Raw genomic sequence first — 20,533 nt, 5'->3', positions numbered from 1 at the left:
ATAATTGAATTTAGCAAGAATAATTTGACTTAAAAGTAATTTAAGTGAAATATAAAGTCCATTTTTTAACTGAATCATGTACCAACTAAATCATTTACGACCGTTTATATATCAATAAATAATTCGTCTACTAAATTTTTTTAATCTGATATATATGACACACACATACATATATCACATTATAAGTAAAAAAATTATGATTTTACAATGAACAGACGATCATTCGTTTTCATCTGTTTTATATAGGACAAAGATAACATTTGATCGGGATGTTTTTTTTAATAGAAGGATGAGAAATGATTATTAGAGACATTACATTTGCAAAAATTTGGAGATATCGCTATATTTTTCCTTCCTCGTTGAGATTTAATTTTTTCTAGCCTCGTATGGTATATACATACAAACAAACAAATAAGTATTGATTCGGAAAACCAAAGACCTTATTTTTATGAGGTTATTTACAAGTTCTGTCGAATATAACTTCTTTTTTTTGTTTTAAATCGTTTGAAAATATATTAAAAAAAACACATATGTGGTATAAATAATTGATGTAATCAAAATAATACTTCGCCTGAAGTAGGAGAAGTCAAGAGGATGTGAGAGTGTCGGATCCATGTATGCAAATATCACTTATATAAATATTCAGAAAAATAATAGATCGCGGCATGCGTTACGAACAGAATGTTGGAGACGTCGAATGTGATGTATTATTTTGGCTATGTCAATAATAATTTCCATTATTTGGAGAGAATGAAGGTTGGTTGCAGTAAATGACTAAAACACCCTTCTTAACTTTCAAATTTGTTTTTATGCATTAGGTAGTATGATAAATTTGGTGGATGTGTTATTTGATGTATCTTGAGGATAGAGTCGGCATTTAGCAAGTCGTAACTGAAGCATGAATTTTGTGATGTGTGACGTGATTATAACATATTTCATTTTGTCTTTTTGGAGCCTTTTCATGCTTGATTTCAGGAGAAGTATATATAAATTTTTTAAGTTAAAGGGTATAAAAATAAAAGTTTGATATAACCCTAAGTTAAACTCATTTCTTGAATACTCGTATTCGATGGATACTCGTAAAATTGACATATAGTTCAAGAGATGTGTATGTGATTTTCAAAATAAGTTGAGTTTTTTTTTATAATTATGATAACCTCATGATAGAAGTATATATAATTAACCTTATAGTTTATTAAAATTTTGAATTTTTTCTGTTTCTCTATATATATATATAATAAATAAATTTATGTACATTTTCATAGTAATAACTTGTGGCCTATGTCATCGACAAAATCTCTGGTATGACATGGACTTGACTGGCTTCTGAGCTAACAAAGCTCAATTTTCATTGGGCCGACAAATGAGTAGTTAGCGAAAGGATAGGCCCAACTAAACAACATTTGGACAAGTGAGATAGATAGCCCGGCCTAGCTCAGATTCAGACAAAAAATTTGCTTTCAATTTCAGCATCTGTCGGAACAAATTTGCGCATGCGAAAGGACATTTGGATAGAGTGTGGACGTCCTGAGGATAATGAACATGACCAATTTTTATGGGAATAATGTACAAGGAATGTGTAGGGCAGCTCGTGTGTACAAAATAAGAGTTGATACATAGGAACTAATATTATGATCTCCCCCTTCCAATTTCAAAAACTCTAACAAGTTACTGAAAATGTACATTGAAAAACCCAAAAATCTAAATTTTCGACTAAAATATGCATATAATTAATTTTTTTAAATTTCATTTAAACTCATATGAGACCGTCTTATGGTTCAATTTCGTGAGACATACATATGATCCGACTCATAAAATGTATTACTTTTATGTCCAAATTATTATTTTCATGGCAAAAATATCATTTTTTAAGTTTTAGTTATGAAAAATATTGTGTAATATATAAGTTGATTCGATTGAAAATTATTATTTATATGTAAAATATATTACTTTTACCGCTTATATGGAACGAGTTGACTAGTCTCATCAATATAGATCTGTAAGATCGTTGTGTGTGAGACCTACTCTTTAAGTAATACAATTGACAAGATAATTCATGGATAGAGTTATCGAAATAGGTCAATCTCTCGGGGTTTGCAATTTTATAGTCCTCCCAAACGGCATGCTACCCTGTCAAATGGTGGGTTGTCGCGGTATCTCTCCCAACCCACCAAATATAACTAAAAATTGGTAGGTTGCAGATCAACTCGTTTTGACAACCCTACTCATAGACTATGATAAAATAAAAAACTAATGGTATTCAACTTTAACATTTGAATTTTGTCTTCGTTATATATCCAACAATCGACATCCTCTATTACATAATGTTTAATTTGACAAAAAGGATAAAATATAAACAAATTAAAACGACAACCAATATACGTCGTCGCGTCTATGGCATCGAATAAATTTATCCAACACTTGAAATTCCACTCTTAAGTGATCTTACCTATAAATTTTAGTAATCCCGCCTATAACATAAATTTCCAAGCATATTAATAAAAGTTGACCAATTCCCGCTGCTTCGTGGACCCCCACTTGTGTGCAATTATGCCATGTTTGTTGCCCATTTGTAGAGCCCTAGTTTCTATGCATACGGACCCGTCACTCAAAGTCAAACCTTTCAAAAATTTAATTTAATTTTTTAAAAAAATTAATTTTCGATATCTTCCAATTCATTTCCGTGAATTAAAAATAGTAATATTATAATATATTTTTTTTAATTTTAGATATAAAAAATGGAATTTTTTCTTTATCGGCGGGTTGGTAGATGATCTACTATTGGACCACTGAAAAATATGGGCCCGAGTTTTCCAAGGTTCAACTAAGGCCCAGCCGCATTCAACAATAATATCCGGCCAATTTACAGCAGGTATTTTTGTTATCAAGCGATTTTCATCAATAATGAGTCCCATCTCAATTTAGTTATTTTTTTTAATTTTTAATACAGTGGCCTACAAAAACTGGCTAACAATTGATACGAATAATCGAACATATAATTATTGATCAAATGTTCACGTGCTTCGCTAACTCAAAAATTTAGAAGTCATTTTAATTATTTTATTAATTTTTTTTAAAACTGTTAGAGGTGATAGAAGTTTTATTTTTTCTATATCCATAAAACTTGAAGACTTAATTTTTTTTGCCCACGTTTTTTTAAATCAAAATTTAGATATTATCCATATTATTTAATAGTATTGATTGAATATTAGTTTATTTATTAGCATTTAAGTAATAAAGAATATTTATCCAACACATTCTTTGGTGTGGCAGTTTTAGAGACAGGATCCGGGGAAAGTGGCGGGCAGACTGACGGCGTCAGATTCACCGTTCAGTCGCCGTACAAAATTGATTGCGGTAACGTGGCAGCTAAGTTAGGGGGAGGGTGGCTGACAAACGGAAGCGTTAACTCGCTTCGGTAAGTGGAACCAACGTAGACTTTGAAAGTCAGAGAGCTGAAATACTAGACTTAAAATTAGTACAATTTAGAAAACAGTCATAAATACAATAATTCACCAACAATTTATTTAATTTTTTAATCTCCATCAACTGTTTAATTAAAAAAATAATCTTTAATACATATATTTCAAATACATATAAACAAGTTATTTTATTAATTAAATAGTTAACTGAGATTATTTTACAAATTTTTCTCATAATTAATTAATATATGGGCAACCGCCCCTCAATATTTTCAATTTTTTATATAAATTATTAAATAAAAATACAAAACCTATAATTCAATTTTTTTATCCCATTTCTCTCAATTTATAAAAACTATCATAATTTATCTTATTCAATCTCATATTAATTTGATCATATTATTTATACATCTACTAATAGTTTATATTACATAAATCAAATCATTGAATTTAAATAAAAATATTACCTTTTATAAATAATATTATTAATATTTAATTTATCTTTAAAAAAATAAAATGATAATTTATAATCTCATTTCAAAGTTAATAAATAAAATCAAACAAACTAGCATCAAACCAATTACTACATTAACTATTTTTTATTGTATTAATTTATTTATCTCCGAGTGTATTTTAGTAAAGTGTAGTTGTGGGGGTTGGTGCGTAGTGCATGCGCACCAACACTGAGCAGTCATCCTCGCTCATTAAATGCCTGTTTTCAAATTTAAATTCATCCTTCGGTTCTCATCTTAATTTAGATTTTTTAAAATATTATAAATAATTATTTTTATTTTAAAATTTCTGCTAAAATTTTCATATTTATGTATAAATTTTGTAATTTCCCAAAAAAAAAATTTATACTAAGAAAACTGAACTGAATTTTCCACAAGCAAGCATCACTTAACTTCCATTGAAAAACAATTAAGTATGGTATTGCACTAAAATGTTGCACTAAAATGTTGTAAAATTAAAAGTTATACGGTGATCAAGAATTATAAGTACAACATTTCTAAGTTGGGAAAATAGATTTGACTAAGGCAATGATGAGGTCTCCGAGTGCCCCAAACTATTGAGAAGTTGACATTTGTCAACTCCATACAATGATGAGTTGATACGTGTCAAAATTTAACAAGTGTCAACTCCTCAATGGTTTTGGGACACTACCCATGTGGGTAGAGTCGAACAACCCCGCAATGATAAAAGGTTACGTTGCGATATTGTCTTTATTAAGGGATCATATTTTTTTTTCAAAAAGACTTAAATTTCACAAAACTTTCCAAACACACTGAAAAGCCATGATTTCAATTCATTTCCAACACAGTGAAGATTTCAGTGACTTTCTACAACATTGTACTGCTCACGTTCTTGGTGCAGCTCTATTTAATAATATGATGGATATTTGATTTGTAACATCAACGATTCAATTAATGTTATTGCTTAACTTAGGATTCGAGCTGTCCACAATTAATTCTGTGAACATAAACGGCTTGTCCGACAGGGTTTTATGAATTTGAAATTTGTTAAGTTTCGTGTCCATTATCATTCGAAACGAATTCATTGAAAAATCTACGTAGCATAAGTTTTAATGAGCATACACTTCATTTTATTTTATTTTATTTATATCTATATACTTGAAATTATACTTGGACAAATCTTGCATGAACTAGAGTGAGACGTATTGATCTACAATATCCTACCATTCACTCAAGCTATAAAGGTAGAGGTGTAGTTAGGTGACATATCTCGGGGGCGACCTCTGGTGTCAGTAAAACAATAGAGGTGAAGGGAGACAAGAATTGAATGATATTCAGAAATCAGCCAACATTTTCATTGGCGGAGATTTTGTGAATATTTTTTCTTGTGGTTGTATGTTTCCATATAAACGTTATACATAATTAATTAGCGGTACAGAAGTCAGTGCATCATTGTATTGTTCTTACACAAATCTCTGTATTTTCTTCTTTCAAGAATGATCATATATGTGGTGTATGTAGAATGCTAGTACTGAAAGATCTTTTGATTTTTTTTTTCATTTTTTTTATGGTACGTGATCTGGGTTGATGTTTTTGAATTACAATTTCACGAATTTGGCTTGTTCACTGTTCAGTTCAGGACATGAACGGTGTGTTTGCAGAATGCTGTATCTCATTCACTGTTCACACACACGCGCACTCATACAAAATTTATATTTTACTTCAAAAATTTACTTGTAGTATTTGTGCAGTACAAGAGAATGTTTTCGATTTCTTGGGTTTTTGAGCTACTCTGGACGTTTAAGTTCAATTTCATCAATCTTTTTATTTTCACTTTCCAATTTGAAAGCTCATATCAGAACATGTATGAAAAAACGTATTCACGCACTCTCTCTTTCACAAAAGCATCCACATATTATCATCATCATCATTGGCCCTTCTCTTTTGTTTGTAGACTGTGGTTGTCGTTTTAGTTTAGCTGTTATGATGTGAGGAAAGGGGCAAGAAAGTGTGGATAAGATGGTCAATTACTTGAAAGCTACAGAATCCCATCGCCCTGGGCCAAAATTCATTTGAATCTTGTTATGTGAATATAGAGTTTTTATGTGATTGGCTGATTGATTTGGTGAGTTTTTTTTTTTGTTTTTTGTTTTTTTTTTGTTTTTGCAGGAGTGGTCATTTTGGGTTTGTAAAAGAAGATTTAATGGCCGGGGAGTCGTATATCTGACTGCACGAAGCTCGATTCCTCATGTCATTTTATTGAGCTTTAAGATTATTTCTGGTTTTGTGAGCATCTTGATGTGAAAGCCAAAAGCAAAAGTACTACTGGTTTAGGTTGATCTTGGATCCAAATAACAGCTAATTTTTTCCTGCGATGCCTTAGCCTTTTTCACTACCTGCCCCATTTTCACTTCTCTGGTTTTAGAGCAGGTTTTGAATGTGGAAACGGAAGTTTCATATGTCCTATTTGCTGCCAAAATATAAAGTCTTGTGCTTGAAAGAAAGTCCATGCGAATAGCTGACATGGTACCGTCCCTGCTATCTGCACTTAATTTCTGTTCTTCGACTGGCAAGGCAAAAAAGGAGAGCAAACCTCATTGAGGAAGCAATGATTCTTGTTTTACAGTTTGGCACTTGGCGGAAGAGGTGTCTCGTTGAAACTTACTGATAACTTTTTAGACCTTCAGAAAAAGAGAAGGAGAGCAGAAGTGGGATAATTTTCTTTTGGGACTATGAGTAGAGATTTGAAGAAAAGGGTTAAGCAACAAGACAAGGATTGTGATATTGCTGAAAAGGTTGTGGTTGCTGTTAAGGCATCCAAGGAGTTCCCTAAGAGTGCTCTGGTTTGGGCTCTGACCCACGTTGTTAAACCTGGAGACTGCGTTGTATTGCATGTTGTCGCAAATTCACAGAATTCTGGTGAGATTATTCAGTCTTTTGTTTGATTTCATTTGTTATTTTCTAGTTGGATTTCTGTGTTGGTTCATTTTTATGTTCCTGCTTTGTTAAGAGTTGAAATCAATTCAAGAATCAAATTGACGGGCAGGAGAATGTGCTAGTTGATGTCGATACTAATGATTATTCTCTAACCTAAATCAGGGAGAAAACTATGGGGCTTCCCTAGATTGACCGGAGACTGTGCTAGTGTCCACCGGAGGTCACTGTCTGCTACAAGTGCGGACCGCAAATCTGATATAACAGATTCTTGCTCTCAGATGATTCTTCAGCTGCAAGATGTATACGACCCAAATGAAGTGAGAGAGTATTCTTGTTTGTTAAATTTTGAATTGTCATTTACCGTTGCGATCATAAATGTTTCTGTTAATAATAATTCAGATCAGCGTGAAGATAAATATTGTCCCGGGGACGCCATGTGGAGCCGTTGCTGCTGATGCAAAAAGAAATCATGCGAAGTGGGTGGTCTTGGACAAGTAAGAACGCTCCGTTCTGGATATTGATGCGTCTAAATCATTAGCCTGCGACGTATTGTGACTATATATTTTGAATATCGTGCAGAGATCTCAAACATGAAGAAAAACGCTGCATGGAAGAGTTACAATGCAACATTGTGGTTATGAAACGGTCCCAACCGAATATTCTTAGATTGAATTTAGTCGGATCACCAGAAAAGAAAACAGAGTTGAGTACCAATCCTGATAATGACCAGTCATCAAAGAAAAAAGAAAATACCAACGATCCTCTGGTTTTGACTCGTGGTCCTCTTGTTACCCCCTCGAGTAGTCCGGAGACATTCACCGCAACAGAAGTAGGGACTTCTTCAGTTTCAAGCTCTGATCCCGGAACTTCGCCATTCTTCATTACCGCAGTAAAGGGTGGCCTCAAGAAAGAGGGCATATTAGATTCAAAACGAGATCGAGATAGTGGTGATTCGGGTTCAGAAACTGAGATAGAATATTTGTTGTCCTCCTCGAGTTTGAGGTTTCAACCATCTTTGGAACATCTTGGGGAAAACTCGAGACGAACTCATAATCGTTCTTTAAGTTCTGGAACCAGTATCCTTCTAGAAAAGCTTACTAAACTAGATGACCAAGTCAGGTTTGGATCACCAAGGTATCTGTCAAATCAAGATCTCAGTGGCAGTTTGAGGGAAGTAATTTCCACATTCAAGACTACTCCCCCTGGACCCCCTCCTTCCTTGTGTTCTATTTGTCAGCACAAGGCTCCTGTATTTGGTAAACCTCCGAGGTGGTTCACATATGCTGAACTGGAGCTTGCCACCGGAGGTTTTTCACGAGCTAACTTTTTGGCAGAAGGAGGGTTCGGATCTGTCTACCAAGGAGTCCTTCCCGATGGCCAGGCTATTGCAGTTAAGCAACACAAAATGGCAAGTTCTCAAGGGGATCAAGAATTTTGCTCAGAAGTTGAAGTGCTAAGCTGTGCTCAGCACCGCAATGTTGTTATGTTAATTGGTTTCTGCATCGAAGGCAGCAGAAGATTGTTGGTAAATGAGTACATCTGCAATGGATCACTGGATTCGTATCTCTACGGTATGCTTTCAAGAACACTCTTTCTTAACCGACTCTCGACGCCCTTCCGTATTCATGTGGCCTGATTATACTTTATGTAATTGTTCTGGGGCACTTTCAGGACGTCATCCAGATACATTAACGTGGTCTGCACGTCAGAAAATTGCAGTCGGAGCTGCCCGAGGTTTACGATATCTCCATGAAGAATGCAGAGTTGGTTGCATTGTGCATCGTGACATGCGACCCAATAATATTCTTATTACTCATGATTTCGAACCCTTGGTACGTCTTCTTAGATCAAGACTCAAAACTCTTTACTTTGCTTCAGACTTCCCCAAATTTTCAAAATGTTTCAATAGTTATTATTACAGCCATAAATATCTAAATCTTTATTTTTCTGGAAGGTGGGAGATTTTGGTCTAGCAAGGTGGCAGCCTGATGGAGAAACAGGAGTTGAAACTAGAGTAATTGGAACATTTGGGTAAATATTCTTGCGCACTTGTTTTTTGAATTAAGGTCTCTGTTATCTACGACGCTTTGCAATTCCAAATTCACGAGTGCCTTGTGTTTATAGGTACTTGGCACCCGAGTATGCTCAAAGTGGTCAAATCACTGAGAAAGCAGATGTTTACTCATTTGGTGTGGTATTAATGGAGCTAGCGACTGGACGTAAAGCAATCGATATGAACAGGTCCAAGGGTCAGCAATGTCTTACAGAATGGGTATGTCTCTTCTCGTGGAGGCATTATATTTACAGCAGTGAGGAAAGTAGAATAACTGATGTGAATTTTTTATGGCAACTGATATATTAAAGGCACGCCCACTATTGGAAGCATTTGCTATAGATGAACTCATAGATCCACGCTTAGGCAGCCAGTATTTGGAGAACGAGGTTCACTGTATGCTGCATGCTGCATCTTTGTGCTTAAGTCGGGATCCTCTGGAAAGACCTCGCATGTCGCAGGTACTAGAATCTGGTTGAATCACCAAACATTAAAGCACACACTAAACCCATGAAAATGACACTGAGATATCAAGTTATATAGATGCTGATGATAATTAATCTTTTTGGTTTTCAATCGTTTAAACTTGGTTTCAAAAACTTACAAGACCATCTACCCTTCTTCGCTAAATAGGTGCTCAGGATACTTGAAGGCGAAGTCATGGGTTCGACCCAAAGGTCCGTTAGTGGGAAGATGTGGTCTGATCACCGGATACAAAACGAACAGCATATCGACCTTGCTGTGAACAAAGTCACCCAGCATTTGGATTCGAAGCTTTCTATCAACTCGAGATCGAAATTTCACTGACCCGAGCTGCTAGGAATGGCAGAAATTCATGTGGAAACTCTCGGTGAATTGTTACTATGTCAAGCACTCGAGCATCGGACTTGGTAGACATGTGAGCTAGGAAACTTTGTGCATGCATCACCAAGGTTGTTTTGGGTATTAGGTGAATGGGTGTGACTACTTTATTCATGTTATTATATAATGATGATATATATCTACACTTTATTTATTACCTAAGTTATAAAGAATATATATCCCTTCAAACAATGAAAGTAGAGTAATACAAACATAAAATAAAAATTAAATAGTATTTATTGAAACAATTAGAGCTCAAAAACTACTTGACGAAATTAAATAAAATATATTAAACCATTCGAAAATATATATACTACAAAAGAAATTGTATTTTTAATGCATGCAATGTGTGTGAAAAAATTGACAGGGAGAACCATTTAATTTTTAGAATCGGTCGTTGGCCCTAAACAAGTGTAGAATAGAATGTCCGATAAAAGCGCATTAAAGAAGATAAATAAAAAGATTAATTTTTTATGCATGTAAAATGGAAGACCAATCAGAATTAATGAATTCCTATTGGCCCACCAGACAAGCTGTAAGTAAAAATAATTAAATCAAATCTCAAATTAAATACAAGATGGAAACCAACTAGCCCACGTTTTGTAATTTTCTTACATTGATGATTGATTAATATCATAAATGTTAAACACAACTTCGTTTTGGTGATGCTATATTGCATCGGATCATATTTTTATTTAATTTTCGGTTTTTTTTTCCTTATAATTATTTTGATTTCATAAGATTTGTTTTAAGTTATTTGATTTATTTAATTAATACATCACGTACTTTTAAATTTTAATTTAATATTTTTGAAATTTATTTGTCATAGAATAAAAAACCAAAAGTTGCATTTTGTAATGAATTCTTGAAATCAAGGTGACATTAACTACAAAACGGCAATTTGGTGATCATGATTTGTGTATGATTTCTTTCTTGATCGGCTGATTCACCACCCACCTACGCCAAATTTTGTTAGGGTGTCAATTCGGGTGGGTTGGGTAGATTGAGTCGGGTTGCGCAATAGTACTATTTAAAAAATGCTCGACCCAAACCCAACCCGAACCCGAGCAAACCCGAAAACTCCCAACTCGAATCTGAACCCGAACCAACTCGATCAACCCGTATAACTCGATTTTGAATTTTTTTAAAGAAAATTAAATAAAATTTAAAAAATATAATATTTTAATTTAAACATATAATAATATAATATCTCTCGTATATATGATTTAAATTTGAAATTCTAATTGTAGAAAAATAAAATATATTTACTAAATCAAATAAAAAATTGTTTAAAAAATAAAAATGTTCAAAATAAATATTAAATTATGAAAATTTATAATATAAATATATAATAAATATTTTTTCAGACATAAAATATATAAAAATGTATAAAATATTTATTAATTATATATTATTTTAAATAAAATTAAAATTTTCGGGTCAACCCGGTTGACTCGAACCCAACCCAAGCCGATCATTTTTTTCGGGTCAGCTATCGGGTCCAACCCGATCTGACCCGAACCCAAAAACTCAAGCCCAAACACAAACCCAAACCCAAACCTGATTTTTTTTTCGGTTTGAAACATGTAGGGTTGATGGGTCGTGTCTTATTTTGACACCCCTATGCATGACTATTGTAGTGAAATTTGTTAAAAAGGTTTTGAAACAGATAGAACCTTTTAAAAACAATGTCAAGTATTTTGTTATTTAAACCCGAAAAAAAAAATTTCTCTCAAAAATCAAACTTTCAAAGAGAAGCAAATACAAGTCTTTCATAAAAATTCTAGTAGAATCGAAAATGAAATGTATGAAAAGTTAATCAAGATTAGATAACCAAATGCCTCAATTTGGTGATATTTTTGAAAACAAAAAATACAGTGGCTTATTACCACAATTTCATCGAAAAAATCGTATTTTCTATATATAGTCAGTGGATCATTGTACAATTTTGATTTTTTTCTTTATTTAATTGATTTTCATGAATCAGATTGATTAGAATATTAATCTCACAAAATTAAGATATGTTATAAGTTTTTGTGTTTATTTATTTAAACGAGAAAATGTGGATATGAGCTAGTATGGTGGTGCATAGAGAGCAACTATTAGATAGATATTCGGTGATTACTTATTTTTCCTATGAAACGTCATTTTATTAATTTATTTGAGCCACAAATTAATTTTTATGATTAGAACTATTTGCCTATAAAAATATTTATCATTATCAATTTAAAAAAAATTGAAATTACAATGGTGGTGTAAGACATGTGTATCACAGACGAGGACCTTTAGTAGGTATAAAGTATAATTTATATCATAAATTTTGTATTTCATAGAGTGTAGAATGTAATTAGGCAGTAGTATCTTCCCTCCTTCTCACTCTATACGTATAGGCCGCCCATATATATCTTCTCTCCTTTTCACTCTATACGTATAGGCCGCCCATATATATCTTCATGCATTAAATAAATCCCTAATTCAATGAACCGAAGAAAACAGATACAACTCAGATGGCGGAGAGAGTTTATCCATCTGCAAAACCAGCAGCAAACGGCGCCGCCGCTACCGCCAGCACAATCACCGGCACCGCAGCCCCAGCATTCCCGGCGAGTAAAGCTCAGCTCTATAATGCTACACGCCCAGCCTACCGTCCTCAGCCTCCGCCACGCCGGAGCAAACGTAGCATATGCTGCGCTTGCTGCCTCTGGACCACAGTCTGCATCCTAATCTTGTTACTCCTAGCCGGAATAGCTGGAGTCGTATTCTGCGTGATTTACCGCCCCCACCGACCCTCCTTCTCTGTCACATCTCTCCAGCTCTCCAAATTTAATCTCACCGACACAACCGTGACGTCCGCCTTCAACTTCACCCTTGTCGCTCGTAACACTAACAAGAAGATCACCTTCTTTTACGATCCGATCGCGGTGGAAATACTCTCCGGCGACATTTCCATCGGCTCTGGATCTTTCCAGGCTTTCACTCACGGAACCCAAAACACGACGACTCTAAGAGCAGTCGTTTCTAGTTCGGCAGCTCCGATCCCCGACGGAATTGATTTCTCGACGTTGAAATCCAGCTTGAAGAACAAGAACCTTGCCCTGAAAATTCAACTGGATTCAAAAGTGGAGGTAAAAGTCGGGAAATTGAAAACGAAAAAGCTGAAAATCAGGGTCGTTTGCGACGGAATCAAGGTTGCTCCTCCTACAGGCAATTCTACTGCCGCCGCGACGACTTCGAAAGTGAAATGCAAAGTTGATCCGAGAGTCAAGATCATCAAGTGGACGGTTTGATTGAAATTCATGCGAAAGGTGCTATGATTTTCTTTCCAAATTTTTTTTTTAAAATTTTCTTGTTGTGGATTTGATTTGATTCATTTTTAATTTGGTATACGATATGATTGCCATTAGGAGAAATTAGGATTTTATTTTTAATATGCAATACATATATTCTACGTAGTTATTTTATAGGATTAATTCAAAATTATTTTTTTCCATTTTATAATATATATTTGAGATGAGTTGGGTATTTTGTCATACGGTCTCGTAATTTACTTTATCTGTGAGACGGGTCAATTCTACCGATATTCACAATAAAAAATAATATTTTTTATGGAATACCTAAATAAGATATCTGTCTAACAAAATACAACTCATTAGACCGTTTTATACAATTGAGATCGTCTCACATGAATTTTTGTCATATGAGATTTGTGAATTTTGATAACCATTTGTAGAAAAAATAAAGTTGGTGATACTCAAATTAAAATTTCAATTATAAAAAAAACAATAAAACCTCTTATACTTCAAAATATGACAAAATAAATTTGTCGCTTTCATTTATGTATATTTTAATGTATATAGTATAAGATTTATTTTTGTCACGTAAATTATTTTAAAAAATATCAAGATCAAATAAACGATATATGATGTATTTAATGATTTCAGATAAAAAAAACATCAAAATAAAATAAAAACCAAGTCACTTGATATAAATAAAATTTTAACAAATTATATGATTAAAATTTAAACATGATTAAATTTACAATTTTCTCGTATTATTATTACATTTAACCCATAGTTGACCTTGAGTCTATTAGATAACTATTAACAATTAAACGTTTGCAAATCATAAGTAATACCTACTAACCAAAACCTTCACACTGAATTACAAAATCTAAAGAAAGGTCAATACATGGTTAAAATTATATGCAAAATCAGTTGGCTTTGGTGCTGCCAAGTTGAGTAGTCATCGCTCAAGAGCGTCTAAAGAATTTATCGACTCTTGCATTAGATATGGGAATAAACAACAATCTGATGAAGCTACTAATCCAAGGCCCTCACCGAAGATAGGCTGTGAAGCTAGTATGCACGTGAAGCGGAAGCCGAGTGGGAAGTGGTATATTCATAGTTTTGTTAAAGAGCATAACCACGAGCTTTTACCTTATCAAGCACATTGCTTTAGGAGCCATAGGAATACAGATTCTGTTATTGTTGATTCTAAAGCTAGGAAGAAAAAAGTGGTGGCTTCCACGTCGAAACAGTTTGGCGCTTACCAGTTTTCCGGGACTTCTTTAGAGAATTTGATTCGGAATCAGCATAATAGTGGCAGATATTTGAGTTTAGAAGAAGGTGTCTCTCAGGCTGTACTTGAGTTATTTTGTGCGCAAATGCACAAGGAGAACCCAAAATTTCTTTATTCTTTTGACTTCAACGGAGAGCGTCGGCTGAGAAATGTGTTTTGGGTTGATGCCAAAGGTGTGGATGATTTCACATATTTTGGGGATGTTGTATCATTCGACACAACAGGTTATGCGAGCAACTACAAGATTCCATTGGCTATTTTTGTAGGGGTGAACAATCGTATACAGCTCACGTTTCTAGGATGTGCATTGATGGCCGATGGGACAGTGTACACATAAGTTTGGTTGATGAAAACGTGGTGTTTGGCGATGGGGGGACGAGGTCCTAAGATTATACTCACTGACCAAAGCAAGACAATCAAAGCTGCAGTCCCTATATATGGTATTTCCTGAGACTCGGTTTTTTTTCCATGTGTGGAATGTACTAGAAAAGATTCCTAGACAGCTAGATTATCTTATAGCCTCTGGCATGATACTTTCTTGCTAAAGCTCGAGAAATGCATGTACAGATCTTGGAGTGAAGAACAATCTGAGAAGAGATGGTGGAAACTACTTGACAGATTCAATCTTCTCCAGTCATTGTATGTTGACCGAAAACTCTGGGTGCCTATCTTTCTAAAGGACGTTTCTTTTAATGGGTTATCTGTGGCTTCAAGATCTGAAAGCTTGAAATACTTTCTTTGATAGATATATTCAAGGGGAAACTTCTTTGAAGGATCTAATAGGAAGATATATATCTATTCTTGAAGACAGGTACGAAGAGGAGGCCGGGGCGAACTTTGATGTATGGCACGAATCATCATTTGAGAAACATATGTTACTTGTTAATAATCAATCATGAAATATTCAAAAAGTTCCAAATTGAGGTTCTTGGAGCAGCAGCAGTATGCCATCTTAAGAAAGAAAGGGAAGATGGTTCTACCGCTGCATATGGTGTGAACGACTTTGAAAATAATCGAGAATTTTTTGTGGCGCGGAACGAACTAAATTCAGAGATATACTGTTCTTGTCATTCATATGAATTCAAAGGTTACATGCTAACGTAGATTGGTTGGAGAATTATATTTTGTGTTTGATGCATAAAATTCACTATTTTATTACCTTCTTTCACCAAAATTGAATTTTGGTTTTGGAGATAGAACAATTGATTAGTTTGATCATATATGTGATGAATATGTGATCATATACAATAGTCAACTAAGGGTGCAAATGAATTGATTTGAGTTGAATTAAGTTCAAATCAAGTATATTTGAGTTCGAGTTCAGTTTGAAGTTCGAGAAATTTTATTTTATTTATCTCGAGTTCGATTAGAAATAAAGTTCGAGTCCAGCTCGAAATGTTCGGACATATTTATGAACTATTTTAATTATTGTTCTGATAAATTTTAAAAAAATTGGTGAGTCGGTGACATATAATAGCTATTAGATATTTACATATAATTTAATTTCGCTTAAAATTGAGGGTGGTCGATGGCCTCGGACAACCACCTAATAAACTATTCTGACACGTACAATTTGAATGACGTCCTCCTTGAACACGCACAAAGACGAGTCATTTGCCAAAGTCGCAAGACTAATTTGTATCAAAACATCACTATTTTTTTTTTTTAAAAAAAAATTCAACTTCTCAAAATCACATCGTCTCTAAAAAAAAGATTAAAATGTGTGGAAAATAATAACGTGGACGTACATATTCAATTAAACGTGTTTATGAATTGCTATATTAAAAGATATTATCCAACTTAATTGATGGAGTTAAGTTATATATATTTTTTAGGCAAAAACTTGTGTGAGACGGGTCGTATTTTGTGAGACAGATCTCTTATTTGGGTTATCCAAGAAAAAAAATTATTTTTTATGCTAAGAGTATTATTTTTTATTGTGAATATATATAAGATTGATTCGTCTCATAGATAAAGATTTGTGAGATCGTATCACAAAAACTTATTATATTTTTTTATGGCACGTGGTCATAAAAGGCTAGTATTCGTAACTCCTTTTTAACCGTTCCCTATCCATTTTCAGACCCTCGTTTTCCGCACTCCCTCCCCTCTCTCTTTTCAGTTTTCATTTGAATTTCAATTACATATCGTAACCTACCCGATTCTTCTCCACAAAAAAATCATACTCCCATCAATTCTCCATTTATTCACAATAGAGTTGAAATGAGCAAACAGCTGCCACTTGATTTAGTGTCCAATCTTCAGGACGTGCTTTCCAACCGTAAAAAAATAGGTGGGAACGATGATGAGAATGAATCGTCGGAGCCCAGTAACCGTGACGATGATTCGGCTCATCCTTCTTCTTCTGGTAATGGATACGATGGTGATGTTGATGATGAGTCGAAGCCTGTCATATTGGTCACCAACAGCGATGGTGTCGAATCCCCGGGTCTTCGCTCTTTGGTGGATTCCCTTGTCCGCGTGGGATTGTACAGTGTTTATGTTTGCGCTCCGCAGTCGTAATTCACCTTTTTTCTTCTGAGATTTTGACATGTTTCTATTTATTTTAGTTGCTGGGCCAATTGCTGATTTTCTGGTGGTGATGGGTTTCCAGGGACAAATCTACGTCAGGGCATGCCTTGTCATCGAAGGAGACAGTCGAGGTGGTGTCGGTTGAAGTTAACGGTGCCGTTGCTTATGAGATTTCTGGTACAACCGCGTTTTTCTCTTTGATAATTGCAGTTAATATATGGGTTTGATTTTAGGTGGATGAACCCAGCAGAGGTAGCGTCGTAGTGGTCCATCTACAATGGAAAAAATTCAAACGTATCCCCGTTCCTGTGAAATTGTTAATGTGTTCGATGTAAAGGTCCTACTTGAGCTCTATATAAATAGATTAATGGGGAGTAAATTCTGTGCTCTGTGCACTTTCAGGGACTCCTGCGGATTGTGTATCATTAGCGCTATCTGGTGCACTGTTTTCATGGTCTAAGCCTTTGTTGGTATGTGTTACATGCTTTGTGTATTGAAATCTTGTTATTTTTTAGCGCTGTTCTGATGTTCTTTACATTGATTCATATTTTAGCTGATAAGTGGTATTAACAAAGGTTCCAGCTGTGGTCACCACATGTACGTTGTTGTAATTTATTTTGCCTATGGTTTTTGTAATTGATGAGTTTAATCTTGGAGTTTGAATTGATTTTTGGAAGCACTAATCTGTAAGGAATATTCGACTACATTTAGGTTTCATTCTGGTGTTGTTGCTGGAGCTACAGAGGCAATAATGAATGATGTGCCGTCCATTTCAATATCCCTGAACTGGTATGTTGATAGACCTTTCCTCTACTTCTCTACTATGTTATATGAGTATGGATGTCTCTGATAAGTTGGCTATGAGATTTATGGCAGGAAAAAGGATGTGAGTAAAGAAAATGACTTCATGGATGCGGTCACTGTGTGCTTACCGATAATAAATGCAGCAATACGAGACATAGAGAAGGGGGTTTTTGTTAAAGGTTTCTCATTGAGCTTGGAAATTCCAACATCGCCCCTGGAAAACAAGGTCCGTTTCTATGATATCATTCAGTGCAGTGTTCTCTATTGGTGTAGCCTTTTTTGTTGTGTGATGCATTTATTATGTTTTTGAAGATAGAAGTGAAAGCTAACTGGATAACTATCGATGCAAATATTGTGTAGTTCAAATTGTTTTTTTAAGTTCGAAATATTCCGAAATAGACCGACTCAAGTCTAAATCCACTCATGTTTTCTTATTTGAGTTCAAGATCACAATTTTTAACTGACTCAAAGTTTGCAAAATGAATAGTTTTAGGTTTGAGTTTGTCTTTCATTAAGGTTTAATTTGAGCTTAGTCGTTTAGTTAGATCATCTGACTGAGGACAATTCTTTTCACAGGGATTCAAGGTTACAAAGAGAAGTCTTTGGAGGTCTACTTTTAGCTGGAAAGCCATTTCAGCCGCCAAGAGTCAGGCTGCTTCACGTTTCATGGGCGGTCCACCAGGTCTTGGCATGCAGTTTGCACAGCTTGGTCGTGATGCTTCTGCTGCCGTAAGTATCTTTTTCGTGGGAGTCTTTCACCATATATACACACCTCACATTAAGTGTCTTCGTTCTCAAGGCATTGGTACAAGTTTTATCTTTATATTCCTTTTTCAGGGTGCTGCTCGCCGTCTGACCACCCAAAAAAAGGATATTGAGGTTGTTGAATCAGTTGGTGCTGCAGGGAAATCTGATTTTAAAAGGACAGTGAAACATTTCCGGCTAGAGGTATTTCTTACATTTTTCTTTCGGTTTCCAGTGTAACATGAAGCTTTTTGCTCTTTGGTGGTTCAGTGGGGGTTGCTTATGTAATTCTGACCTTATTAGAATAAAGAGGATTGTGAATCCGTATGTAAGGCATGATTTCCATAATAAATCGTCGAATGTGACAACAAGAAACCCGAGGGCAGACTTGAATCGAAGTTCCAACTATTTTAAGACTCTGTTTCATTAACATGTTTTTTTCCCGGTCTCATCAGTTGTGTGCTCATGAATCTAAGTGTGACCAGAATTTCAGAATTAAAAAACAATTGGTTCTTGATCTAATTTTATGAGATTGGTATTCTTCATTAAGTCTCGAATGTCTGCTAACGAGAACATTTGTTCAGTGCTTACATTATAACTCTCTGGTTATAGTTCACCAATTATTTTCATTGTATGTTTGGTAATATCTTCAGATGCATGACGAGCAGCTGCAAGAAGAAAGCGAGGATATGGATTTTAAAGCACTTGAAAATGGTTTTGTAAGTATAACATAGTACATCCTTGGTATTACACACATATTTCTTACACGCATTGACTTGTTTTGGATTCTGTGATGACATTTGAGTTGTACGGCTCCTAATGGTGTGTGATCAATCCTTGCATCTTGGAATAGGTTGTGATGACTCCATTTACTGTTTCGACGCATTTAGATTCAGAGACTCTAACCACTGCTTCAGACTGGATATCTTCAGCTCTTCAAGCTGCACAATAAGAAAAACCTTTGAATTTAAGTCATACACGTGATTCTGTACATCTTAAAATTTGGCGTCTCAGTGAGCCCTCGTTGCATGTATTTTGTCAATCGGTGAGTTCTTGTTTATTTATATTTCCAATTCTGCAGCTACTTCAGATTCTCGATCTTTCATTGTTTTACTGAAGCAAATGCTGCTACCCGTGTTACTTTGTGTTCGTGAGAAATATCAAAATTTTAGATATCTTGTATGGAGTTATCTGCTAAAGACTCGTCTTTATTTCCTTTGAAAAGTTGGATGCTTCCGGAGTTTTTTTTTTGTGTGTGAAATTTTTTAGGCTTCTTGCTTGCTTTCACTGATAGTAGAATGCTTGTACTGGAACAATGCCATCGATAAGTAGCCTCCTATAAGAAATTGTTAAAAGTGCAAGTTTTGGATTCGAGTTGACCAAGCTCCATTTCTTTCTATTTTTTTCCTACGAAAAAAATTCTTGAATCACGATCGGAATAAAACAATACAAATATGTCATTGATGAAATGACTAAGAGATGCATAATAATAAGTGTGATAAAATAGAGATAAATAAATGTATAAAGATGAATAAGATTTTGTTTGATATGTTTTTAATTTGCTCGATAATGTATAATATAATATTTTAATTGTCTTCGCAAAAACTAAATCAACCATGATTATCAAACGATATAATAGTAAAGTTACATTCATATAATATTTATCATATTTTAATCATGTGGTTGCAAGTGAATGTCTAATGTTACTCACATTTAGCGTAATCACAAGTCAATCGATGAAATTTGTATTAATAAAAAATGCGACAAAACACCAAGATGAATAAAAAAATACTACTTTTATCGAATGATAACTAGCTACGCTCATGTGAAATTCCAACAATAAGGCTCTCAAAAAGATATGCTCCCTCCTACAAACGAATCATATGGGTACTGATTGATCATACAACGAAAACATGTAGAAAAATAGCTTACCTAAATCCTTGTCATTTCTGGATAAAGTAGACGTGTTATCGATATTTATTAAAAAAAAATTAATCAATCGACTCATTTTCGTTTATTACATGATGGGTTGGGGTGGTGTCTCCAGCCCGCCCTCGCCAATAGTAAAGTAGATCACTTTCATAGGACAGTTTCAAAACCTTTATCCATCAATAGGACCTTTTTATTCT

At 34.5% G+C, this 20,533-nt stretch overlaps 3 protein-coding genes and 1 pseudogene across 3 annotated transcripts; all 4 read left to right on the top strand.

Annotated features, from left to right (window-relative positions):
- Nucleotides 1-5,813: 5,813 nt before the first annotated feature.
- Nucleotides 5,814-9,900, top strand: LOC140978286 (inactive protein kinase SELMODRAFT_444075-like). The gene is made up of 10 exons (XM_073443188.1): nt 5,814-6,421; nt 6,522-6,814; nt 6,995-7,149; nt 7,232-7,326; nt 7,412-8,403; nt 8,504-8,664; nt 8,787-8,863; nt 8,957-9,104; nt 9,197-9,346; nt 9,519-9,900. Exons 2-10 carry the CDS (start codon nt 6,628-6,630, stop codon nt 9,690-9,692), a joined length of 2,139 nt encoding a protein of 712 aa, XP_073299289.1. The 5' UTR covers nt 5,814-6,421; nt 6,522-6,627; the 3' UTR covers nt 9,693-9,900.
- Nucleotides 9,901-12,207: 2,307 nt separating this feature from the next.
- Nucleotides 12,208-13,077, top strand: LOC140978280 (NDR1/HIN1-like protein 3). Its single transcript, XM_073443180.1, has one exon. The coding sequence runs from the start codon at nt 12,254-12,256 to the stop codon at nt 13,031-13,033; it is 780 nt and encodes a 259-aa protein (XP_073299281.1). The 5' UTR covers nt 12,208-12,253; the 3' UTR covers nt 13,034-13,077.
- Nucleotides 13,078-13,665: 588 nt separating this feature from the next.
- LOC140979186 (protein FAR1-RELATED SEQUENCE 4-like) lies at nt 13,666-15,428 on the top strand (annotated as a pseudogene).
- A 970-nt stretch (nt 15,429-16,398) lies between these two features.
- On the top strand, nt 16,399-19,628 carry LOC140978279 (uncharacterized). Its single transcript, XM_073443179.1, has 10 exons — nt 16,399-16,843; nt 16,939-17,033; nt 17,259-17,326; nt 17,410-17,453; nt 17,568-17,645; nt 17,733-17,886; nt 18,237-18,389; nt 18,498-18,608; nt 19,058-19,123; nt 19,258-19,628. The coding sequence occupies exons 1-10, from the start codon at nt 16,548-16,550 to the stop codon at nt 19,354-19,356; spliced, it is 1,164 nt and encodes a 387-aa protein (XP_073299280.1). The 5' UTR covers nt 16,399-16,547; the 3' UTR covers nt 19,357-19,628.
- Nucleotides 19,629-20,533: the final 905 nt, after the last annotated feature.

This window comes from Primulina huaijiensis, chromosome 6, assembly GCF_012295235.1.
Source record: "Primulina huaijiensis isolate GDHJ02 chromosome 6, ASM1229523v2, whole genome shotgun sequence".
Taxonomy (NCBI): Eukaryota; Viridiplantae; Streptophyta; class Magnoliopsida; order Lamiales; family Gesneriaceae; genus Primulina; species Primulina huaijiensis.
Note: the sequence above shows the minus strand (reverse complement) of the source record. Positions and strands in the feature narration are given on the sequence as shown.

What these genes read in the sequence shown, in the direction of transcription:
- LOC140978279 (XM_073443179.1), top strand. Translation starts at nt 16,548, where the DNA reads ATGAGCAAACAGCTGCCACTTGATTTAGTGTCCAATCTTCAGGACGTG. An exon ending in ATTTCAATATCCCTGAACTG is followed by an intron (nt 17,646 to 17,732) that starts GTATGTTGATAG and finishes GATTTATGGCAG; the next exon opens with GAAAAAGGATGTGAGTAAAG. An exon ending in TGAAACATTTCCGGCTAGAG is followed by an intron (nt 18,609 to 19,057) that starts GTATTTCTTACA and finishes TAATATCTTCAG; the next exon opens with ATGCATGACGAGCAGCTGCA.
- LOC140978286 (XM_073443188.1), top strand. Translation starts at nt 6,628, where the DNA reads ATGAGTAGAGATTTGAAGAAAAGGGTTAAGCAACAAGACAAGGATTGT. An exon ending in ACTGGATTCGTATCTCTACG is followed by an intron (nt 8,404 to 8,503) that starts GTATGCTTTCAA and finishes GGGCACTTTCAG; the next exon opens with GACGTCATCCAGATACATTA. An exon ending in AGAGTAATTGGAACATTTGG is followed by an intron (nt 8,864 to 8,956) that starts GTAAATATTCTT and finishes TTGTGTTTATAG; the next exon opens with GTACTTGGCACCCGAGTATG.
- LOC140978280 (XM_073443180.1), top strand. Translation starts at nt 12,254, where the DNA reads ATGGCGGAGAGAGTTTATCCATCTGCAAAACCAGCAGCAAACGGCGCC.